The sequence below is a fragment of the Argopecten irradians genome, chromosome 7, assembly GCF_041381155.1.
Source record: "Argopecten irradians isolate NY chromosome 7, Ai_NY, whole genome shotgun sequence".
Classification (NCBI taxonomy): Eukaryota; Metazoa; Mollusca; class Bivalvia; order Pectinida; family Pectinidae; genus Argopecten; species Argopecten irradians.
This window is the reverse complement of record NC_091140.1, coordinates 29,613,467-29,639,066: the sequence shown is the minus strand read 5'-3', so window position 1 is coordinate 29,639,066 and position 25,600 is coordinate 29,613,467. Positions and strand designations below refer to the sequence as shown.

Genomic DNA, 25,600 nt, shown 5'->3' with positions numbered 1-25,600 from the left:
TAATGAGACCCAAGCGATGAGAAACTAATATAAATTACTGTATGTTTTGTAACCTCGAACCAATATACAGGTTTGAAAAACACTCCTCTTTCCATCCATACTGCATACTTCTAAATTCTGACAAAGGAGAAAAATTCCTTAGTTGCATAATAATTTCTGAGTAAGTTTATTTTTCGTCACCTTTCATTCCTTTCTACTTTTGATGGGTTTTTTTTAGAATTAAAACGTAAAACAAAAGCAAACAAGATTATTTAAAATATCATGAACCCGCCCTTGTTCATTTTCATCTTTGGTTTACCAGCTCGTCGACGACTTGTAAACGTAATGTAAGCTGTAGGCTGAGACATATTTTAATATTGAAGACTTGTTTGATTATCGAAGCTGTAAGCTGAAATACATTTTATTATAAGTAGCAACCCATTGTATTTTTGGTTATCGAAGCTGTAGAAATAAATTTTATAAGACTGATATATTTTCCACACACGTACGGGTTTGCCTATTATAGTCCACGTCCGTCTAGGTCCCTCTGGGGAAGCCATTGGGGTTGCACGATTAATTAGTCTGCCATAAAATACTACATTATCTACGGATGGCAGTTAGGACCTTTCCTATTACTTTGATTAACGTCCTTTTAATTGCAATTGTCATTTAAGGGCGTGTCTGGTTCATGATATGGAGGAAAGCCGGAGTATACGGAAGATACAACACCGACCTACAGTCCTTATGTAGCAACTGTCACACGTGTGTTTCAAACTAGCCGCCTTAAGATTAAAGGCTATTGGTAATGCATAAACTGTAAAACGAGATTGATAATTTTGTCCATAAAGTTATTAGCTTACCGTTAATGCTTATTATCATCTTCAGAAAAATTTTGAACAGATAAATTAAATGTCACCTTTTTAACGCTGGTCGTCCTGTGTTTCTTGGCATCGTCCCAAATACCGCGCAGTAGTTAAATATTACAAACCCACGTGACCAAACAGGGTGAACTTCTTTTGTTACCATAGATTTACGTAGAGAACCTTGCATTTGTTTGGTTTTTAATTTTATGTTCTTAAGTTCGTTTTATATCAGTTAACTTTTAATTTTCAGTTCGGAAGAGTGGCCCTTATTTGGAAATCAATTCGATTTGAAATTGAAATGGACGAGGCGTTGAAGTGCTCATCAAATGGTTTCATGGTGTCACAGTGGAGCACATTCAACGTATCCTCCTCCATCAACTTGATTCCTATACATTTTCTCGATTACCCGATATAACTACATAACTATCGATCTTTTTTGGATAAATATTTATTGTTTCTTGCTGAAAAATTCATTGGAATGCTCGTATTCGATGATTGCTTATCACACAATTGTTTTCTTAAAATTTACTCACATGTTAAATCCATGCGTCTTTGATAATATGCTTTTATCCTGCGAAACTTCAATATATATCCCATGATACAGGAAGAATATTGAGGTACAGTTGAAATTGTACGAAAAACAATTTTAATAACAACTTTTTATTAATCAATACAACACATAACGCTATATATATAGGAATTACGTGAAACATAAACTTATATTACAACACAATCGAACAAAGAAGAATATAACATCGAAGGAGCATGAACGGATGTGTAAAGTCAAGAAATGGAATAAGGTTTTTCAGTAACACGAGGCACCTTGTTTTGAAAGGAGGTGAGCTTGGCATTCCACAGGGATACGTTATTGGACCAGTCTTATTTATTTTGTAAATGAAATAACTCTATAGTATGGCGACCATTACCTATTTATTTGCAAATGACACCAGATTTACGGTACTTTAGTAACAGCCAATAATAATAATCTTGACTCTGCAACAGCCCTGGAAAAAGAGGTTCACATATTATATAAATTTTGGCTTTGGCCCGCCAGGAGCAGGAGGGGTAGGGCCTAATAGGGGAAATAGGGGTTATTATTTTAAATCGCCACTTGTCATAGAGTCATGCATACAAAATGTAGATTGTAGGAACGATTGGCCACATGCATACTTGTGGAAGGGAATATATTTAGTATTAATCTTGGCCCTCTCCTGACCTCACCTCCACTAGGAGAGGAAAAGCGATGCCCAATAATGGGAAATTGAAGTCATTCCTCTAAACCACTACTAGTCATATAGTTTGGTATGAATTTTAACGAAATTGAGCATGAAACATCATTGCGGAAAGAAAATTAACAGATTTTATATATAATGACGAATCTGAATCCCGAACCCCTCTCTAGCAGCGGGTTGAGGCCCCATAGCGGGGGAAATTGTAAACATATATCTTACCTTGGATAATGGGGGACCAGTAGTATCACAAAGTTTGGTAAGAAATTATTTCCCCATCATTAATCGCATGAAAGACGTCCTTTTGAGGAGGAATAAACTAAATTCGTTGAAATAATTCATTCTCTTTGAGATAATTATTTACCATAAATAACTGCAATATTCATTCAGATGAGCGATACAGGCCTTGTTGACCTCTTGTTGCTTAAAGATTTCAGGTCTCATTAATATTTGAGATTTTCTTATAAAGATCTGACGCTACTAACACAATAAATCCGGTATTAATCAGTCAGTTAACGCGTATGGATCAATCAGCGGTGACAGAGAAGTGAACATCACACTCATTAATGGTCGGGCGATAGGTCTGTCACTCACAGTGGTATCGTCATTCTCAATTGGACACTGGTGTAGCGGACAGTAGGAAGTATGGGTGGGGTGGGGTTAGGGGAAAGGATCGGGAAGGGTCAGGAGGTGGAGTAAGGAGGAAAGGATCAGAGGTGGGGTTAGGGGAAAGGATCAGGAGGTGGAGTTAGGGGGTAAAGATCAGGGGTGGGGTTAGGGGAAAGGATCAGGAGGTGGGGTTAGGGGGAAAGGATCAGGAGGTGGATTAGGGGGAAAGGATCAGGGGGTGGAGTTAGGGGAAAGGATCAGTGTGGGGTTAGGGAGAAAAGGATCAGGAGGTGGGGTTAGGGGGTGAAGATCAGGAGGTGGAGTTAGGGGGTAAAGATCAGGAGGGGGGTAGGGGAAAGGATCAGGAGTGGAGTTAGGGGGTAAAGATCAGGAGGTGGGTTAGGGGGAAAGGATCAGGAGGTGGAGTTAGGGGGAAAGATCAGGAGGTGGGTAGGGGAAAGGATCAGGAGGTGGAGTTAGGGGGAAAGATCAGGAGGTGGGGCTAGGGGGAAAGGATCAGGAGGTGGAGTTAGGGGGAAAGGATCAGGAGGTGGAGTTAGGGGGAAAGGATCAGGAGGGGGCTAGGGGGAAAGGATCAGGAGGTGGAGTTAGGGGGAAAGGATCAGGAGGTGGGGTTAGGGGAAAGGATCAGGAGGTGGAGTTAGGGGGAAAGGACAGGGGTGGAGTTAGGGGGAAAGGATCAGGGGTGGGTTAGGGGGAAAGGATCAGGGGTGTGGGGTTAGGGGGAAAGGATCAGGAGGTGGGGCTAGGGGGAAAGGATCAGGAGGTGGAGTTAGGGGGAAAGGATCAGGAGGTGGAGTTAGGGGGAAAGGATCAGGGGTGGAGTTAGGGGGGAAAGGATCAGGGGTGGAGTTAGGGGGAAAGGATCAGGGGTGGGGTAGGGGGAAAGGATCAGGAGGTGGAGTTAGGGGGAAGGATCAGGAGGTGGAGTTAGGGGAAAGGATCAGGGGTGGGTTAGGGGGAAAGGATCAGGGGGTGGAGTTAGGGGAAAGGATCAGGGGTGGGGTTAGGGAGAAAGGATCAGGAGGTGGGGTTAGGGGGAAAGGATCAGGAGTGGGGCTAGGGGAAAAGGATAAGGAGGTGGAGTTAGGGGGAAAGGATCAGGAGTGGGGTTAGGGGGAAAGGATCAGGGGTGGGGTTAGGGGAAAGGATCAGAAAGGATCAGGAGTGGAGTTAGGGGGTAAGAGGCAGGGGTGGGACTTTGGGGTCAAGTAGGAGGGATGGGGTTAGAGAGTAACGATCGAGGGGTGGGGAAGGGAGTAAAGACCGATGGGTGTGTTTAGGAGCAAGGATCAGGGGGTGAGGTTAGGGGGTAAATATCGAGGGTGTGGTAGGTGGTAAGTAGCAGGTGTGAGGTTAATATAGGACAAAGTTCAGGGTTTGGTTAGGGGGCAAGGAAGACAGGGTGACGGAATGAGTTTAGCAGTAATGATCAGGTATGGGTTGAGGGACAACGAACATGGGTAAGATTGAAGGGCAAGGAGTAGTAAGAGGTGGAGTTAGGGTCTAGGATCAGGGGATAGTTTTAAGGGGCAAAGGGACGCGCGTTGCCCATCACGGCATTGTTTATGAGCTTTGAAGAAATGGCGTTTTAGTTTTTGGTAAATTTTATAATTAATTATGAATACTTGAGTAGATTTAGTTGGATTTTTAGTAGATTTGGGATGATTTCGGTACAATAAGCTCTCTTTCAGTCGTTTCTGTACAATTCTAAATGTTTGTGTATAATTTGCTATCGTGAAGTGGTTTCCTGATTTGTTATTATTCAGATCGCACACATTTAACAATCCCACTACAAACTAATCGTGCATTCATATGACCGACAACACATTATTATAACTTGTCAAGCCCCCTTCCTTTTCATGTTACTGTCATTAACTTGCTTCAAATGAACGTTAAGAGGTATGGTCATGCGTGAATAATTTGTAAGAGTTATTCGATAATTTTCTTCCGTGTCCACATAGCAACGTTCTAGCACGTCCAATCGTAACTGTATGAAATTTTACATAAAAACAAAACAAATCAACACTTCTCCTCGTCAACCTCAGATACTCGTTTTGCATATTTTTTCGTGGACAACTTCACTCCATAATGATAAATTTTGACATCCCAGTGCACATGTGATTATGGCTTCCTTAACCATAGATGGAGTTACGTATAGTAATGCTATAATTTTGCTAGCTTGTCAGTATTATGGCCCGGACTCATATCTCCCTGAAGGTTCATTCAATAACATAACCAATTTCTGCAGTGTTTCCTCTCTAATCAGAAATCGTAAATAATACAATGAAACGATACTCTGCGTTGTATCCAGAACAATTCTTCTTGAAATATTTCTATTATCACTGACTGTTCTGAAGGCGGCTCTTCCTGAAAATACGACATGACATATGATACACGATACCTATTTTTGCTTCTTTGCAACCATTTTTTATCTGTCACTTGACATGATGGAACAGGAATTAAATACCGCTGTTTTGATTCTGTAAGGCGTTTTCCTACCTTACATAATACCCCACTTGATACCGAGATGACATTTCGATAATTAGACAATACCTGTTATTGCTTCTAAGCGGCCAGTTTTTTATCTGTCACTACACTTGCTGGAATAACGTTGTTTTGATTCTGAAAGGCGTTATTCTGCTCTACATAAAACCCCACTTCTGTGTTAGAAATCTTAAAACCAGAACTACATCTCCTGTTTGAGAAATCCTTTCCGGGTTGTTATGCACTGTAATGATATTTTATTAATACTGACAATTGACGGACACAAATCATCAGGGTCCTTCCTACTGGATCCGAGACGCATTCGTTGTGTTAAGAAAGGCTATCCATTAGCTCCCCATGGCGTGCCATAGTATATTTTTATTCTGAATCATTAAAAAATCCTCGCAATACGATTTTGCCGTAAGCATGCAGAAGCACGAATCCCTTGCCATCTAGGCGCATTTCGAGAATGTATTGAAAATTATAAAGGCTATTGAAATAAGCGCGTCGTTTGTACGTTTAGAATAAGACGTCAGATGTAAATTCAGAATTTTGTTTCTAGGATCTTATCGATCAACCCACAGTAAGACAAGACGACATAACTGTTCAGTAAAGTTAACGTAAACAATCACTTTCCCAGTGCCCTTCGTTCTCTTCAGGTCGTAGTGAAAGGCACAAGCAACTAATGAGGCAAAAGCGGTTAATCAATGGATGTGTCTTCAGGCGATATAGTGCATCCAAAACCATCCACATGGCTGTGAAACGGTCTAAACACGAATAAGGCAGGCACGGCGCACGGTACTTTCTTTTATCTGAATTGGTATATAATTTTCATCATTATAACTAGAGAATTACGCGTGGTTCAGCTTCGACCAAGTCAATAAAACAGCTGAATCAAAGAAGCTCGTTTTCTTTTGTCTAAATTGGTATATATTTTTTATCATTATTGCTAAAGAACATGGGGTTCAGCTTTTATCAAGTTATCAGAACAGCTGAATCAAATAAGCCCATTTTAGATCAAATCGGAATAATTCAATATAGCTATTAACAAGAATTCTAATCACTGAAAAACTATGTTATGATCTCATAACGTAGCAATAACGTTCACGAGTGGTTCAGCTTCTACATCGTCAGTGGATCAGCAGAATCAAAGAAGCTCATTTCAGAACAAATGGGGGTAATTCAATATTTCTTGTAGCAAAAATTGTCATCACTGAAAAATTGCAAATGTTGCATCTTTTTTGCTAGTCATAAAACGACGTACATGTAGAAATATCTCAGAGAAAAGAGGGTCTTAAAAGTATTTTGAATTTCGATGGTTTCAATAGATTTTTGTTGCAATGACATAAAAGTCAGAGAACAATCTCATAAATCCTTTGCGGTTATTTATAGTACACCATAGCATTAAAATTTATTCAAGCTGATCCTTAATTGAAATGGAATTGACTTGTATGACATTCCCTGTATCAGTAAGCATGCATGTCTTGTTACGCATTAAGCCGTTTGTTAAAGATGCTCCATCGCCGACAGAGCATAAATGACATTCCTCATTAGAACACTAATTTATGTTTAATCGTGTATACATATGTCTAATTAACACAAAAATAATATAAAATAATTTATTTCGCCTTTGTACATGCGCAATCAGCACTTCTTTCCATAGAGGATATAGTGACACGGATTTTTTCGGGATACAATTAATTATTTTTAATAGTTTAACTTGAAGTAAAATTAGAAGCTCAAACCTTTTTAATGGTGGCAATGGTGTAAAGTAAGTAACCTTTGTATCTGAAGAAAAATACGATTTTGATAGTGAAAAAATACCATTTGTCGGCGGTGGGGCATCTGTAAGTGTCTTAATTTAGCAACACCAGTTTAATAATCTTCACGAAACCGTTTTGTTTTGACAGAATATCAGACAATCAGACATGCGACTTATAGTTTTTAATGTAGACATTAATGTACATCAAGTATCGTCACAAATTACTGACGCGTTCATCCAATAACTACTGATAATGATGTAGAATCACATGAGCCCCTTTGGTTCCGAGCACAGACACACAATCACCGAGTTTTCATTAACTCCTGTAGTGCCTCACCTCAAACTACGGACAACACATCGTCGGGCTTCGTTATAGAGATAAGGCTGTTTTGCCGATTTTCATGTTTTCCAATCACATGGGGCGCGTCGCCAAAGCGAACGTTTCTATACTCCCAATCACGATCATGTCACGTTTCGTGCGATATTTTCCGAGCGTCATGATGGTCTTGAAATATATTGAATTCATAAACTGTTGAGAGGTCACAAATAGTAACGCTGTCCAGTTCTTTGTTAAACGATCGACTATAACTTCAGAAGAAAACAATGCCGTGACGCCATCATTTATGCGGTTGTATATGCATTTGCATTGATGACATACTGTAATTGCAATTAAACGTCGTCCATTTTGACACAATTAGCTGTAGTGCCTTTTATAAGACTACCGGAAGGATTTAGTTTCACTTCGACTTCCGTCAATGTTCCTTATGATAAAGATGTCTAAACATCTAGATCACTTACAAAAATGTAGTCTTACTGATTTATACACTAAAGGCATTGTATTTGAGTAAGATTTCAACACGTACGTACACTTTGTATTGCAAATATCTGCCATCATAGTCAATACACTTATGACAAGAATGTACCAACAACACACGGTTCTATCATGAGTTTCGCTACTCAAACCATTGTTACGGTCATTGATTAGGGCATTTCAGTCAGAGAGCTCTCATTTATTTTGTGATCATGCGCTTGAATGTCTAAACAATGTCGGGCGGAGGATGGACTCTGAGCACGTTACAAGACGATACAATGCACTACTTCCACAGAGAGCACAGCTAAATTGTGAGTCTGACCAATTTACAGTTCCATGTCCGTATTTCAAGTAAAATACTTAATTTCTAAAATCAATAGAAGCAAAATATTAAATATTTCTTCTTCATTATCTAGTTGCATGCCTATTATAGTGGGGTAGACATGTGAAGAAGATAGTCACATCTGACGGAAAGTTTGTATTTGCATATAATTTCATTTCGGGTTACTGATTTCAAAAATTGCTGGATTCAAGATATCTGACCAATGGGTCGGCCACCATCTTGATTTCCAATATGGTCGCGATGAAAATTTATTGTAGCTTTCTATAGGTCGTGTAGTTTGACAAAAAGTGCAAAAAAGAAATGTTTCAGGAAAAAAGTTCATCATACTCAAATCACATTTCTTTCACCTAAAAGTCATGGCATTATCAAAAAAGGCACATATTGCGTTTCGGTAAACAGTAATGTTATTCCGAGAGAAAAATAACCTTTGTTTGTGGTTTTTTTTGTTTTTGTTTTTGTTTTTTTGGAGGGGGGGGGCATGTTTGGAGGGGGGGGGCATGTATTTATGGAAAAGGAACCTATAATTTCGCATATAATTTGAATAGTTTGTTTATGTTATGGAGATATAACATGAAAATCTAAATGCAGTCTCAAAGCAGTTTATTTTGACTACATCCAGATTTTGCGTTATATCCCCATAACATAAAAAACCATTTAAGTTAATCCTTAAGTAAAAATTAAGGACAGTTCTGGAGAAAAACTGGCCTGCAGAGACTTCCTTTGAAGATTTACATAGAGCGACGCTCAACTTCAAAGCCATTCAGTGTACCGTTATTCGACTACTTGATGCACATCAAACGACAAAATAATTGAGTTATCATTGCGTCGGCGCCTTAAACCACCATTTATCACCAACTATTCCTCAGGCGCTTAAAGCTATAACATAGTTCTTATAGATATGCATATTTGGGATTATTGTGATGGATTCAAATAACTTTTAAAGCAATCCTTTCATGCCAAAGAATTTGACTATTTGCCGTATTAAAGCACATTTCCACATCGTTCTCTGTCACACGCAATAACTCTTTTCAACACGAAAGAATTTTTTTATTAATAAAAAAATTTTCAATGAAGCGAACCATTTAAATATATATCGTTTCCTGATAATCTGACGGCGGGAATACTGCATGTTTCAAGAGTGTTATATTTGCGATATCGAAAACTTTTGATTCATGATACTGATAAAGCCATTAAAGTAATTAATGAAATCCAACGGAAATGTTACTACCATGGAATGATACAGAGAGTAGCTAGCTGGCTTTCTCCATTACCCGCAAGGTAATTAATGTGCAAAAATAGTGCAAACCTAGTCACAAGCTCGTTGACTTCTCACTTCTCACAGCATGCGCAACCTGTGTTATATTCACTAGACTAGAGATTTATGTGAATCGATAGTCGTGTAAGTCAATGTGGTGATTTTCATCAACCCCAAACAAAACTTTTATTTAGATAAGCTTACCTTAAAGGCCCAATATCCGTATCTTTCTTATTTTTCATGATTTAGAAGAACGTTGGTAAAAAATCCTGTTGTAAATCATGCAGAGACAGGACTAAATCGAAATCAAGATGAGCGATTATGATTCGAAATATTTTGACAAAAATCAAATCAAATAATGGACTAACAATGTTGAGATGCATGCACAGTCATTTAGTTTTACACCTTTGGAGGTACAACAGTGTTTTTGAACATGTCGGATAGTGATATTTTCCCTTACTCGGCCATCATTTACATGTAGGGATGTACGCAGCTGTGATTCAGATTGTTTGCCTGTTTGAAGTGACCTATTTATTCGCACAAGGACAGGTGGATTGTCTAACTTTACATCAAATACATACAAGCAAGGTGAGTTTTCGCTACAATTTAAACATAACTGTTTTTTCCTAAAAAAATCTACCATACGCATGTTATAGATATGATAAAAAAAACCCATATCTGATTGCTATGATAGCATTGCACTGGAATACAATGAAACCTGTCTAATCAGACACCACGTGGGTGTTTGGTCAGATTATTCAGGGTGTAGGAAAGTCAGATACTGTTGTATACTATTGTTGCTATTGTTGAATACGGAACAGTTTACAGATAGGATAGGGAAAGCAGGTGTCAGATTAGACAGGTTTCGCTCTTAAGTATACTATGTTTAACCATAATCATCAGATTATATGTTATAAGGGTTGTGAGATATCTGATCTAAAAGACTGCATATTATCCCACCTCAGTCAAGAATCTAGAGTTCCTATTCCTCGTCAATTACAAGTTTTAAAAAGATGTAACAAATAATAATACAAGAATCTAATTATGTTTTTTTTTTATTTTCAGAACAGTAACAGCTAGGAAGGGGAAGTAATAATTTCGATGGAGGAGTGAACTTAAATGTAAAATTTTGGATAGTCAAATAAACATGTTTAGTTTTCCATACAGCAGCGTTTTTTTTCCTTTGTTCAAAATAGACTGTCCATTATTTTGGGGAATAATGGACAGGGGCCCTATAATAATGGACAGTGAGTTACATAATGGACTCCTAGGTGTCCATTATGTAATATAATGGTTTTAAGATTCGAAATATTTTGACAAAAATCAAATAAATATTAAACATCGCTAGGTGGGTCCCACTTAGTCAAACAAACCCAAGTTAGCCGACATTTTATCGTCGTTGCCGAGAACGTCATGTGACTATCGTAACTACGCTACGTCTGTCCGAACTCTTCTGATAACGGGTCATGAACTTTCCGACTTTCGTTCGGCAATAATCGTAACTTCTTTGGCGACCAGTTTAAAATGAAGACATGTTTACATGTATCGACTTTCAACAACTGCTGTACCAAAGTTATTTAAAAAACAACAACATTATAAATATTCTTAAATATATCTTAATTTCAACTACATCTACAAATACTAACAATATCAGAGTCGATTTTAACTTGAATTTTTGTTGATAGTTACGTAAAGTGTAGCTTTAACTAAATACTACTACATTATTGCCCTGTAGAACTAACTAGACCCTGGGGTTATTACCTTAATTGTAGACATACGATAAAAATGACGTAAAACTTATTTGTAATTGTTCAACTTCTTTTACGAAGAAATTCCAAAAGGTGCCATTTAAAGGTGAAAGGCCCACTAAAAAAACAAGAAAAACAAACAATAGAAAAAAAAGAGAAACAAAAAACAATCAATAGCACTTCTAATCCCAATATTTTTTATATCCATGGACAAAGATGTATTATATTAACAATGAAGGTCCATGTCGCTGTTTTGCCGTCTGGCGCAATGGTATTCAACTAACGTGCGGTAATTAGGACGACGGTGGGAAACGTAAGACGACCCGCGTTATGGAAATTAATATTTAATTTATCTATTCAAAATTATTAAAGAAGTGATGATAAGCGTATTATTAACGGTAGGCTAATAGTTGTTTAAATATACAAAATTATCAAACACGTTCAACACGTACACATATATATATATAAAGCCTTTCGGTTAAAGTAGATTGTACATTTATGTATGCATGTATACATTGAATGTAGGCCAACCTTATAAACAATACGAAGTTTAACAACAACCCAGATCAGCTGGCGTCCTCAGACTAGTGCCTAAACTATTGTTTTATTACATGATTTGCTTACACCAATATATATGAAAAAATGTGATGTTTTCAACTGTTCTATAAACCACTCAATAAAACCTTGTTATATTGCACAGTTTGAACTTATAATGAACGCTTCCAAGGAAAGGTTATATTGAATGGTTTGTGATGTTATATTGAACGGTTTGTGATGTTATATTGAACGGTTCGAGATGTTATATTGAACGGTTCTAGATGTTACATTTAACGGTTCGAGATGTTATATTTAACGGTTTGTGATGTTATATTCAACGGTTCGAGATGTTACATTGAACGGTTTGTGATGTTATATTTAACGGTTCGAGATGTTACATTTAACGTTTCGAGATGTTATATTTAACGGTTTGTGATGTTATATTCAACGGTTCGAGATGTTACATTGAACGGTTTGTGATGTTATATTTAACGGTTTGTGATGTTATATTTAACGGTTTGTGATGTTATATTTAACGGTTCGAGATGTTACATTAACGTTTCGAGATGTTATATTGAACGGTTTCGAGATGTTATATTTAACGGTTCGAGATGTTACGTTTAACGGTTTCGAGATGTTATTTTATACGGTTGGATTTAACGGTTTTAATTGAACGTTCGAGATGTTATATTTAACGGTTCGAGATGTTATATTTAACGGTTCGAGATGTTATATTTAACGGTTCGAGATGTTATATTTAACGGTTCGAGATGTTATATTTAACGGTTCGAGATGTTATATTTAACGGTTCGAGATGTTATATTTAACGGTTCGAGATGTTATATTCAACGGTTCGAGATGTTACATTGAACGGTTTGTGATGTTATATTTAATAGTTCGAGATGTTATATTTAACGGTTCGAGATGTTATATTTAACGGTTCGAGGTGTTACATTGAACGGTTCGAGATGTTATATTTAATAGTTCGAGATGTTACATTGAACGGTTCGAGATGTTATATTGAACGGTTCGAGATGTTGCATTGAGCGGTTCGAGTATTATATATAACGGTTCGAGATGTTACATTGCACGGCTTTTAGCAACACCTCCCCGTTGTTATCTGGTTTTGAAGAAAAGGGCGATGACTTCCGAGAAATCGCGCGTTATAGTAAGTAACATCATAATGACGTCACAGTAGATTCACGTTCAATTTCGCGCCATACATCATCGTCATCGCTGTTTGCGGCACTAACATCTAGCGACACAGACGGACAGACGGTCGATTCCATTGTGTTAGCGATATAGAAATGGCTAAAATTTTTCACTGGTTACTGTGATCTAGTTCATTATATTTACCCCCTCTGTGGTGGTAATCAGCAAGTGTTATTTTACATTAGTCCTTTGGCCTCGTACAATATAACACTTGACGATAAACATTACCTTGGATTTAATATTATGAAATAGAGAACAGTAACTCGTGAAATGTTTGTATAATATCAAATAATGATCCTCAAATAACCATCCATTACTTGTATTCGCCACATTTTGAGGAAGTTAAGCATGAATTAATCTGTACTGATACTCAAGCAAGAAGTCACCATATATCGAATTTATGCTAGAGTTGTAATTTTCATTGTGGGCATGACTGATGCTTTAGTTGGGTATTCAGATGAAGTGTCTTTTTTTCATCTCCGAATTTATTATCATTAGAAGCAATGGAAATTGGGTAACAGGTAACATGCCTATAGACGCCCTCTCCCAAAAACTAATAAAGCGCTTCATTTACTGAATTTTGATAAATATGTTTTTTATATTTCCATTGGGAGAACACTTCAAATATTGTAATGTAGATGAAGCTTTGTGATATTTTTTTACTTTTCTCCAGTCTGCTAGCCGTTGTATACGAAAAAGAAATAGTACTATTAGAAAAATAATGATAAACCCCAGTTCAATTTATCACTGCATAGGAAAATTAGAAAAAGGGATAGATTACACACGTAAGATCATTTAACCGCCAAAATCATATTAATAAATTTAAACCTCAGCAAACCAACGCGAACAATATGAAGAAGCTTGCTAAAACATCAAACTTAAAACGGTTGCAATAGTCAACGGTTTATTATATTAGCGAGTAGAAATTCTTTATACAACAAAATTGGTAGGGACAAACGTCAAGACAGGCAACAAGAAAATAAATGCTTTATAAAACGAGCTTGATATTAATGACAATTAATATGCTTCATGACTGGTTCCAGAAATCTAGATAAAGATGATAATACAAATTAATTTTAATATTTGTTCAAGAATACATAAAGAATACCAATCGTTTTCAATAAATTTGTGTTAGCTAACCCTTTCTATTCTTCATATTTTATTATGTATTTGCATATAAGGGAGTTATCTACCCTTGCGGATAGGTATTGATTGTGACGTCATGTGTTTGCGAGCATAACGTCATAATTTTTGGAGAGAACGTCGTGAATTGTGCTTACAAAATACTGACGTACTCGCAAGGGAGTTAACTCTGTAATGTGCTAAGGCGGAAAATATCAAAATCACATGTGAAGTACACGAGCTAGATATATTAATTTGATTATGCCATCATGCTATAGTGAGATTGTGTACTACACATACTGTTATGCATCCTCGATACTCCGGGTGTTTCTCTTACTGGCATTACATCCACCCCTGGACTATTTCAAAGTAAAACTGGAGGCAGTTCAGGAGAAAAAAATCTTACCAGTCACAGGCCTGCTTAGAACTGCATAGACTACATAGAGAGCGACGTCCAACTTCAAAGCCACACAGTCGACCGCAGTGTACCGTTATACGGCTCTTTTGATGTACATCAAAGGATACAATTCAGCTGTGTCCTGTGTTGCCTTCAGTTTTACTATGAGATAGTCCATGGGTATCGATAATGACAGTATCGTTGATTTTTATCATGTGTATATTCTGCAATTTACAATAATTCGTGTATGGATGGGGCGTTACGAAGTGTGGAACCAAATTTCATTTGAATGATTTCGAATAATATATGTGCATACTACAGTAAAATACGTTTATAACGAACATGCTTGTAACCAATTGGTGGTTATATCGTAGCCATTCCCCGTAATAGTTCACATACGATATCTGTAACATGTCAATAACGAATAAGTTTATAATTAAATGATTGTGTTGCCCACAGAGGTTCGTTTTAACCGTATTTCACTGTATTACGATAATCGACGTATTTGTGTGCTTTCAATGTAAACACTATTATGTTGATTTATTTTGTAGATTCAAGTTTTGATTGAAAAGGAAATGTTGCAAAATATTAAGCTTTCGTCTGGTTAAGCCAAGTCACGTTTGTAATAATATTACAGTTTATACAATATCAAAAGTCCCACAGTCTGGCATCCAATGTAGGAAGGTATGTATGTATGGTATACACGAATAAATCACAAGCTTGATAAGTCATGGCGTCAATTAGTTATAAATTATAAACAGAACCTACGGGAAAAATGAATGAAAAATTGATCTCAGTTATTACATTATTCAAAGTGAGTGTTGAGGTTTTTCAAAAGATGAATTGAAGTGTCATTACTGAATACCGAGGGATGCGTTCTATTTTAATCCATTATGTTTAATAAGGTGGACCGGATCACTATGTGACAGCGCGCTACATAAGTACATTAACGTCAATATCTAAATGTTGGAGAGGGAAGATAGAATGGACACAATGATATATGCCTCTGTGTCTTACGACATCCACGATATTGGATTAGTGTAAGGGGATGAACTTCCATACCGATAACACGTGATCAGTATTTCTATCAATTATGCACGGTATCATCACGATATTATCGAAATTGCATACGAGTGTATCACACCAGTTATCTCCCCTGGGTAAAAGAGAAGCCAAAACGAGGCTGATGTAAGACACAGGTGTGAAATGCTTATTCCATTAATGCATTGTGTTTGATGAGGTTGAATTGATTGGGAAAGCCTTTGACATTCGCCAATATAATTCAGTAAAAGGATCCGAATACTCAACTGGAGGCATGAAATGCATGAAAAGGAGAGCATTGCCGGTTTTTGCCTTTTTAAATAAATAGAATAAACCTACAAAACCAAAACAAAGAATAAAAAGATCATCCTCTAAGAAACCACTCTCTCGATTGTTTCAAACATGACAATACATCCAAGAAACAGTTAAATTACTTTTTAAGGGCCTATTCTGTAGTTTGAATATATAAATATAAAGTTTATTGTAAAAGTAACAAATTGCCTAGGTTATTACATGTTATATATGTCATTTTGTGACAATATGTTATGGCATATACAAGTTAATGCAATTGAGCAACATTATAAGCTATTGATGAAAAAGTTGGAAAAAGTGGAAGAGTGGAAAGGACAAGATTTACAAACAAAAAAGGGATGTATGGGACAAAATTCACAAACAAAAAAAGGCGGAGAGGAAGAAAATTTACAAATAAAACACGGAGGAGGACTAAAAACTAAAAAGGGTAGAGAGAGACCAAATTTATAAACAAAATAGATGGAGGGGATAACATTCTCAAAAACATATGGAGGAGACAAAATTGCACCAGATATTGCTACTGTATCGGTCAATATTTCCATAACCGTTTACACCGCAAAAATACTTGATTCAATTATTATCAGATAGGATCAGAACGCACAATATACAATTAAATTTTTAATATTATTTCCCTTTCTCATTTTTTTTTTCAAAATCTATTGTCAATCGTGTAATTCATGCAAGTATGTCATTTCAGATCCTATGTATTTGAATGATAGTTTATAATGGTATTGTATTCTATATAAGGCCCTTTACCACAGGCACTGTATGTGTAGACAACGATATCACATCACGTTGTGTTCTCAATTTACAAAAAAAAGAAGATCAAACAAGCTAGTCTATTATCAAACAAATTACTACCATATACATCGCCTAGTCGCAGCGGATTGATATCGTAATATCAAATTACGCCTCTCATTTGTGAGGATTAATCCGCCAGATATAGTCCTATATCACTGATCTAGCTGAATAATAGGAGCAACGTCCGGACACAGGTAGACCTTACCTAAGGGAGACGTGTTTTTATCAGCTCATGAGAATGGTATTGGATACAGTCTTCATTTTTTTACAGAATATACGTGACGTCACGAAAAGAAAACATAATCCCTTGATAGCTACCATCCATCGCAGGGCCTCTTTTCTATGATTACAAACTATATGTCATAGAATTAATACGCATATCATATGAACCTTCGTTTTATCTCCTTTTAATGAAGATATGGATTTTTCTAGAGAAGATATAGATCATGAACTTTCTCGTTAAATGATAGCTCATTTGCAAGGATGTGTGCTCCTATATCTAGGAAACATGGAATCAAATCTTTGTGTAAAACGTTGTTTTACGATTGGTCGATATTCATGTAAGAGCATGAAATATATGGACTCCTATCACTGATGAAAGTTCAGAATTAAATTACATGGCGGTCTGTTAGCGATCAAGACTGTTCTATCATTCAGCTGCATTTGTTAAGAACAATGCTGTTTTATTATTTAGCTACATTTAATAAAAACAAGGCTGTTCTCTCATTCAGCGATATTTAGTTGAAACCAATATTGTTCTATCATTTAGCTGCATTTGGTAAAACAAGGCTGCTCTTTGATACAGCTACATTTGGTTAAAAGATGCTGTTCTACGATTCAGCTACATTTGGTAAAAACAGGCTGTTTTATCATTCAGCTACATTTGGTAAAACAATGCTATTCTATGATTCAGTTAAATTTCGTAAAAACAAGGCAGTTTGGTTAATCAAGGCTATTCTATGATTTAAGTAAATTTCGTAAAAACCAGGCTGTTCTATCATTCAGATGCATTTTGAAAAAAAAAGAAGAATGAGCCATCATTCTGTCACAATTGGTAAAACAAGGTTGTTATTTTATTTTAATATACCTCTACTTTATTTACGCTATATAAAAGTTACTTGGTTAAATTGACTAGCTCCCTACTTTTTTCCAAAACCCTCGCTCAGCTGTGTGTTAGTCTTTGAACTAACACACCCCTGGAAGCTAGCACACACCCGGACTCGGCTATTTCCGTTTAACCAATCAGATTCGAGGTGGGCGGGACTTGTTTCCGATCACGCCATCAGTTGCTAGGTGACGTAACAATTAGGCGGAGCTAGTTTCCGATCACGCCATCTCCGTTGACGTACTCAGACGACGTTGGTATCGATCGGAATCTGTTGCCGAACACGTCGTCATGTTTATCTTGTAAGTGAGAGGATTGTGAAAAATGCAATGGGGTCAGAGGATTTACCTTTTATATGTACATGTACGTACAGTTGTTATGTATATATTTAGGCTACCTGTAAGTGGTTAACGTCTCGGAATTTCAACAATACTTGTATATTTTAGTATTATGCCTACATTAGTAGTATAAATGTTGAAATATTGAGAAATCATAGCTGAATCAAATTTTAACCTGCGGTTTGAATAGAAGCAAAACAAAACGGACATGGAATCACAATATTATCATCTCGGAATAATTTGTATGTTTGAAGATAAGATAACGTAGATCCATTACAATGTAAAATTCTCTCAATCTCTAATGACCATTGCCGTACGCGACAGGAATATATAGCGTATGAGAGAAATATATTTTAGTCTAATCATAGCTTTTGTATGTATCGGTATATTAAAACAGTTAAAGTATGGGATTGAGTGATATATCAAGTTTCCGGTTTCCCTCGAACTTGCCTATTTCCCTCGGCTCCGCCTCGGGAAATAGACAAGTCTCGGGAAACCGGAAACTTGCTATATCCCTCAACCCCATACTTTAACTGTATACAGCTATATTTCGTAAAAACAAGATTGTTCTATCATTCAACTACTTTTCGTAAAAACAAGGCTGTTCTATCATTCAGCTACATTTGGTAAAAAAAGACTAAAATATTATTCAGCTACACTTGGTAAAAGCAAGGATTTTCTATCATTCAGCTACATTTTGTAAAGAAAATGTGTACGTTCAATCATTCAGTTATATTTCGTAAAAACAAGGCTGATCTATCATTTCGTTATATTTCGTAAACACAATTCAGTTACATTTTATAAAAACAAGGTTGTTCTATCATTCAGCTTTATTTGGTCACACAACCATAACAGTGAAATACTTCCTTTTGGTTTTTCCCATTTACTTTATGTTATGTCCTACTATAAAGACCCATCGGGTCAGGAAATAAACATAATTGATAGCAGGAATTCGAATTTAAAATAACTCAATAAAAATCTTCAAAATATTATGTTTAGAATGTACGTTTTTCGAATAAAATGCATGTTTCTAAAAAAAAACTCGACAATGCTCTTCACCCAATAGAAAATAGTAGCGGTCTAATATTTGATAATACTTATTCAAAGATTTGGTTGTAGCATTCTCGAATTTTTCGTTTTATTACACCGGTATGCACGTGTTCACTTTTCTGAAGGAACTATGATAGGAGGCATAGTAGGCCAAGCATTTTATTAAACCTTCTTACGTCAACATCACCACAAGCGGGTATCAGTAAAGTTAAAAATAAGGATGTACATATGAATTTATCACCTGAGGTCACTATCACGAGCATTTAGGTAACGTGTAACACGTGCAATCGTTACTGTACTTGCCACGCTTACATATTCACGAATTTCTAAAATTTAACTTATATGAACATATCATATTTAACTTTTGGAAGTGTACATTATTCAATAAAATCATTATTGTGATTTAGTCCTAATTGAAAGAACGTTTTGTAGCAAATCTGATAAATCTATGTGTCCTTCGAATGAAAAAAATAACAGTGAGGTGGTATTTCTAGCAAAAACGAAAATTAAACTTTTTTTTCCTATTTTAAGGTTATGTTTCTTCAAATAACGATGCACAATGTCAAAATCAAAATTAAATATCCGTCTTCATTAATACGATGATACCGACATGTGACTTTCAAACTCAGGCAGACATTCAACATTCAACATTTAAACAAAGAAAAAACCGTAAATCTGCAAAACAATTCACTACCTTACATAGCTTCGGATATTTTCTGTACTGTGATATAGTTAGGTTCAAATTTAAACTCTATCTATATGGCTACAAGATGACAATTTCACCATTTTGATAAATTACAGTAGTTAAAACAAATATAGATATGCCTTCATAAACTGATTGCAAAAAAGAAATGAATAAATAAATAATATGGTAGTGAAAAACTCATCATATCCGCGATGAAGTACAATTTTACCCCAAAACAAATTTTACTGTGTCAGAAATATTTTATTATATATAATTTTTGATACCAATTTACTGTATTAAAACAATAGTTTCACAAAATGGACTTTTTTTGTGACCCTGGTCACTATCGTCCGAATATATGGGTCTGCTGTGTAAGAAAGTCGTCCATGCAATATATGGACACTAGAAATCCATGCACATCTGGTAAAAGTTGGAATGAAATGTCCGATAAGTTTTGATCGGACGTCTGTATTCATAGTGTAACCGACCTCATATTGAGTTCGGATCTGATGGGAAAACTATGTGTTAGATATCTGGAAAGTATCAAGCCTGTGGCGTCAAACATTTCTAACTCTTTTTACCTTACATTACATTGGGGAAAATAACTAAATAGATTTGGGACTGCCCCTATGTCTGCAATAACCTACCCTTCTACATAATAAACTAAGATAGTCATACTGCTCTTTTCGAATACCTCCTCTTAATCAAAAGGTTACGGTTTACCAACCTTTAAAACTGAGTTCCTGTGTAACAGTCGTTACTAAAAAATAACCTTATCCGAATTATTCTGCTATTCCATCATAATTATATAAAGCCATTGAACTCGGCACCTTTATACAAAACGTTAGAACGGCAAAATAATCCGGCCGATTACTAACCCTAGATCTATAGTTAGCTAAATCGTGGCCAAATTATCCAACCAAACTAAATTCAGCACAATAAGAGGTTAAACTTCCAGTTTGGTTGCAAATAAACAGAGAGTCAATGAGATAAAACGGATATACCAGTTGTTTTTTGTGCTGAACCTTTACCTGTAGTCGTAAGAGCACTACAGATAACTTAGTATTGTTTTATTTTTTGATAATTATAGTATACATGTAGATAGGAAGACATTACTGAGACCTCGGTGTTAATTTAGCAATATAGATATATAGATGGAATAAGTTCAATGTTCGCTTAAGGGATTTTATTGATTTTGAGAATCTGATTATCAAACATGAAATATACTAGCACGAGATACTCGGACACAAGACAGCCGTTATGACAAATACATGTCCTTCACCAGACATCTATCTGTTAACATGTCTAGGTTTGGTCTGGGCCAGAGTATCTCAGGCTAGAAAACTACATATTCGACGAAAGAAATCTTATCCGGACCAGCTTCACTTTTTCCTTGAAACGTATATTTATGTATATTTTATTTATGATTCCCCCAGAAATTTCATATTGGACTGATCTACTCTTTGATTAGGAAGAGCCTAAATGTGTCTGCAGAGGTGAATGAGTTAATATTAACAAGCTCCAAACAAATTAAGAGTCGACAAAAAACCATATGGTAAGTTATGATGCCCGCCAAGTACGATATTCATTACAGGCATATAAAATGTTTCTGCAAGGTTTTACGAGATATACAATCTTATGTGACAAAGTTCATGGCTTGCTAAGGTCATTTCACTCCCACGTGTAAGGAAGCTGTGAACCTAATTATCAAACATGACATATCATACGCAATAAGTGTTCTGAAGATTTCCTGACGTTGTGTGCTATGCCAGGTACACAAATCGATAGGCATTGCAATAAGCTGATCCCTGCTTATCAAAACCATGGTAACTATACATGTACTTTATCACTTTCACCTTTGCTTTATTGTTATCTAGGTCAATATATCTTGTACGTAGCTCCACTAATTGTTTTTTTGTTCCTGACACATTCTCAATACAAACACGTAGAGACTCTTCTATTTTGTTTTCTGATTTTTCTTATTTGTTTTTAAACTGGCTCAGTATAACATGGATTGTTTTATAGTTACTGCAAGTAGTTACATAGTTACAGATGCTCCACCGCCGACAGAGCATAAATGATATTCATCATTTGAACAATAATTGGTATTTAATCGTGTAAATAATAGCCTAATTAACACAAAAAAATAATATGAAATAATTTATTTTGCCTTTGGTGCATGCACATTCAGTACTTCATTCCATATAGGATATAGTGGTACGGTATTTTTTCGGGATGCAATTAATTGTTTTTTATATTTTTAACCTGAAGTAAAATTAAAAGCTCAAACTTTTCAAGAGTGGTAATGGTGTAAAGTAAGTAACTTTTGTAACTGAAGAAAAATACTAAATCGTCTGCTCCTGTTTTTAATAGTGAAAAAATACCATTTGTCAGCGGTGGAGCATCTTTAAGTATTATCCAAAATTTTATATTTCTTATAACTTTATAACTGTCATTGTAATTCAAATTTGCATGTAACAGACATTTTCATTGGCTGAAATATTGATTTATCTATCCTTACCTTCAAAGCGACATCGTCGAGTATAACGATCCCCCGATTGACTGGGCATCTTTAGGACAAAACAGTGTATTCTCTGTACTAGGACCTACCAAACATATCGATCGAAACAACCCATACTTTATGATGAGGTCAATTACGTAAACATTAACTTGAAATGATAATTTATGACTGAACAGGCTTCATGTGATATTTCTACTCGTTCGTAAAATTTACAATTGAAATGTTACTTCACAATTCTGCGCAACGTTTACACTTATAAAATACGGCAGACCAATGTTAATATTATACATGAGTAGCAAGTCTGGCCACATTTACACGTGAAATATGGTTGACCACTACCCTGGTCGACATTTGCACTTAAAATGAAAGTGCACATTTCTTTGAAACAATTACACGTGAAATATGACTAAATTGCATTTCCATTGACTTGGTGATTATTATCTTTTTAGTTTTAGGATTTACTTGAACAAATTTTGTTTTATGTTATACAGATATAAAAATATGAGTGTACTCTAAACAAAACGTGGAGCGGTTTATGATGAGAGTACACTCAGAGGTTTATGTTATATCTCAATAACATAAAATATATGTTCAAATATATTAAAATTAATCCTTATAATTAAATTCACTAAAGATAATTTCTTCAAAAATTCCGAATTAATTTTGGGTCCCTTTTTTATATGAAATCATTACGCAGTTATGTTTTCAACCCTAACAACTAGTGATATTGTGTTTGCCTATACCACTTCTTAGGTATACTTGAGCAAAAATGAGTTGATAAGAAGTGTGTATGCATCAAGCCTAACCTTAGGTATAATTTTTCACTCGTACATTGTCGCGTTGCTTGTAAATTTTGGCAAAATATGCTAAAAAAGGTAACATTCGGTTTAGTAAGTCCACAGACTTCGATACATATTTCTGTCACCAAATATTCATACCACTATGTTTACAAGTGTCTAGAACATGTATACAATGAGCGCTGGTTTGACCACTCGACTTTTCAAAACATAATCATCGAGTCATTTTGACCTTCACATGCAAAAGGCGGTTGTGAATTATATCATACAAATATGGCATATAGGAAAGCATTTCAATCCTCATGAAATGAAAACTAGGTTTGAGAAAAAAAAATCGAACCGCTGTATTTGGAGCAAATCATGCAGATTTTTTGGAAATGAAGTTTTACTCCTAAATATAACATTTTTGAATTAAAATAGTATGTTCATCTTTAAGTACACATAAAAAGTGATATATAGACATAGGAAATAAATAAACATCAAAGTAGTCTCCCTTACAAAATTTTATAATTAGAGTACACACTGTTTTTTTTATTATACCTCCATAACATCAAAAACTCTATGCAATGTAATTAGTTATTCCCAATGTCAGTGTTACGAAATCAGCTTCACCATATATCTTTGTTACATCATAACGCTACAGAAGTATTTTTCACGTGAAAATGTGAAATTCGCGTGAAAGATTTCACATGAAATTCACTTTAAGGCCCGGTTCACGCGAAGTGAAATTTACCATAAAATAAAGGAATTTCACATGGAAATTTTCACATCAATTTTGTGATAATCTTACATATTTATTCTAGCAATTTTTGTCTGACCAGCCTTGGGTAACACTTACAATTGAAACATGACTTCACAATCTTTGATACCATTTACACGTGAATTAATGTCTGGACTATCCAAAGCAACATTTACAAATGAAATATGACTGTACTGCTGCCCTGGAAAATATCTACACGTGAAATATAATTGCCCTAACCTCTGATAGAATTTGCACGTGAACTAAGGGTGATTTTTATCAACCTTCAGAAAATATGATTTCTCAACCCTGGACAATATATTCACGTGAAATATGAGTGCACATATTCACAAGTGATTTCTTTTAAAACTCGTGAAATATGACAACCTAGGCAACATTTACACGTACATATTTCTGTAGAAAACAGGAAAACTATACATTTATATACAAAATGTGACTGACCAATCGTTAAAACATTTAAACGAGAGGTTTATTGAGAGTTCATGCTGATGCTAAACAATTGATTAATTCTACATTTATAGATAGGTAGTCTCCTATGGATCTTTGTGACATAGGATAATGGATTATGAAATTCAATACAACAGTTAGAAAATATGTGTTAATAAAATACAGCATTTATAAATTCAATGTAAATAGTTAAAAACTCACCTGTCTAAGAGAAAGATTATCCGGAGTAATACAATTTTTGCCCTCAGAGCTAAAGCTAAACGAGACACTTTTACAGGGCGATGGTTGAGGAGTAAGGTAGGTCCTGGTCCCCGGCGGAAAGTTCAGATTCGGAGAATGAGCTCCCTGTTGTAGCACTGTAGGGGCTGAACCCCTCCTCGTAGACCCCTTACTGCTGGACCGCCGTCGGTTTTTACGTACCACAGTTCCGGTCCGGGTAAGCATATCCGCCGCGCTAGGACACCAGACAAGAAAAACAAGTTCCCACTTCCGGTATCAGAAACTCCAGAGGAATTTCAACTAAGAATAATTATCATGTTTTCTTGCTTTCTAATTATGTTGTTTATTTTCTACACTCATTAAAACACAGAATGACCATGGTTATAGTCTACCATAGGCTCAAGAAAACACCAACAATCTGTCAACAAAATGCAGATTCCTGAGAATCCCCATTTGACTAGGTTGTCACCTGTTTGAGTGTCGGATCCATCTGGTAGATTCCGATGGACGATTCCCTGGCGATCAATATGCACAGCCAACTGGTGTCGCTCCTGTCATCAGTAAGGTGGGCGAGCAGGCTATCGGAGACAGCTCGCTCCGTCATATCATCTCACTGGAGATTACAACTTTGGTGTAAAAATTAAAAAAAAAAGCACATTAAACCGAAAAAAATACAGAGATAAAATAACAATAATGATTATAATAATGTACATGACGCTCACATTGATTAACACATTTGTAATTCATTACTAGCTCTGATGTGGGTTTTTTTTATCTTTCATACCTTGTGCAGTTTTAGCGTCAACATTACTGTCAAACATGAAATATTCTTCCTCTGATAATTCGATATTTCTGTTTATTTGGTTGGTAGATTTATTCGCTATTAACCAACGAATGAAAACCGACTGTAACATTGTGTATACGTGATTTCATTGTAATTTTAAATTTGCGGCTTAATATAGCATTTTTCGAATTTCTTAAAACTTATACAGTCCGCTATGTATTTACGCTTGACAACTAACTAATTTGCTATATTTTGGGGCCGCAGTGGGCGAGATTTCACTACATATTACAAATGTACCTAAAGGCCTCCACCTGTAGGTTATGAGTTCGAATCCCATGTGGGGCTGTTGTTAGGTACTGACCGTT

The 25,600-nt window shown here is 35.9% G+C and overlaps 1 protein-coding gene and 1 long non-coding RNA gene across 2 annotated transcripts in view; one reads left to right on the top strand and one right to left on the bottom strand.

Annotated features, from left to right (window-relative positions):
* The window catches only part of LOC138328091 (uncharacterized), a 56,659-nt gene extending 31,616 nt beyond the window's left edge, over positions 1 to 25,043 (bottom strand). The window contains exon 1 of the mRNA XM_069274704.1: positions 24,434 to 25,043. Within this exon, the coding sequence (XP_069130805.1) occupies positions 24,434 to 24,676 (243 nt within the window). The 5' untranslated portion in view covers positions 24,677 to 25,043. The remainder of the gene's footprint in view (positions 1 to 24,433) is intronic.
* On the top strand, positions 9,718 to 10,523 carry LOC138326914 (uncharacterized). Its single transcript, XR_011208975.1, has 2 exons — positions 9,718 to 9,947; positions 10,425 to 10,523. It is a non-coding gene; the product is annotated as an uncharacterized lncRNA (long non-coding RNA).
* Positions 25,044 to 25,600: the final 557 nt, after the last annotated feature.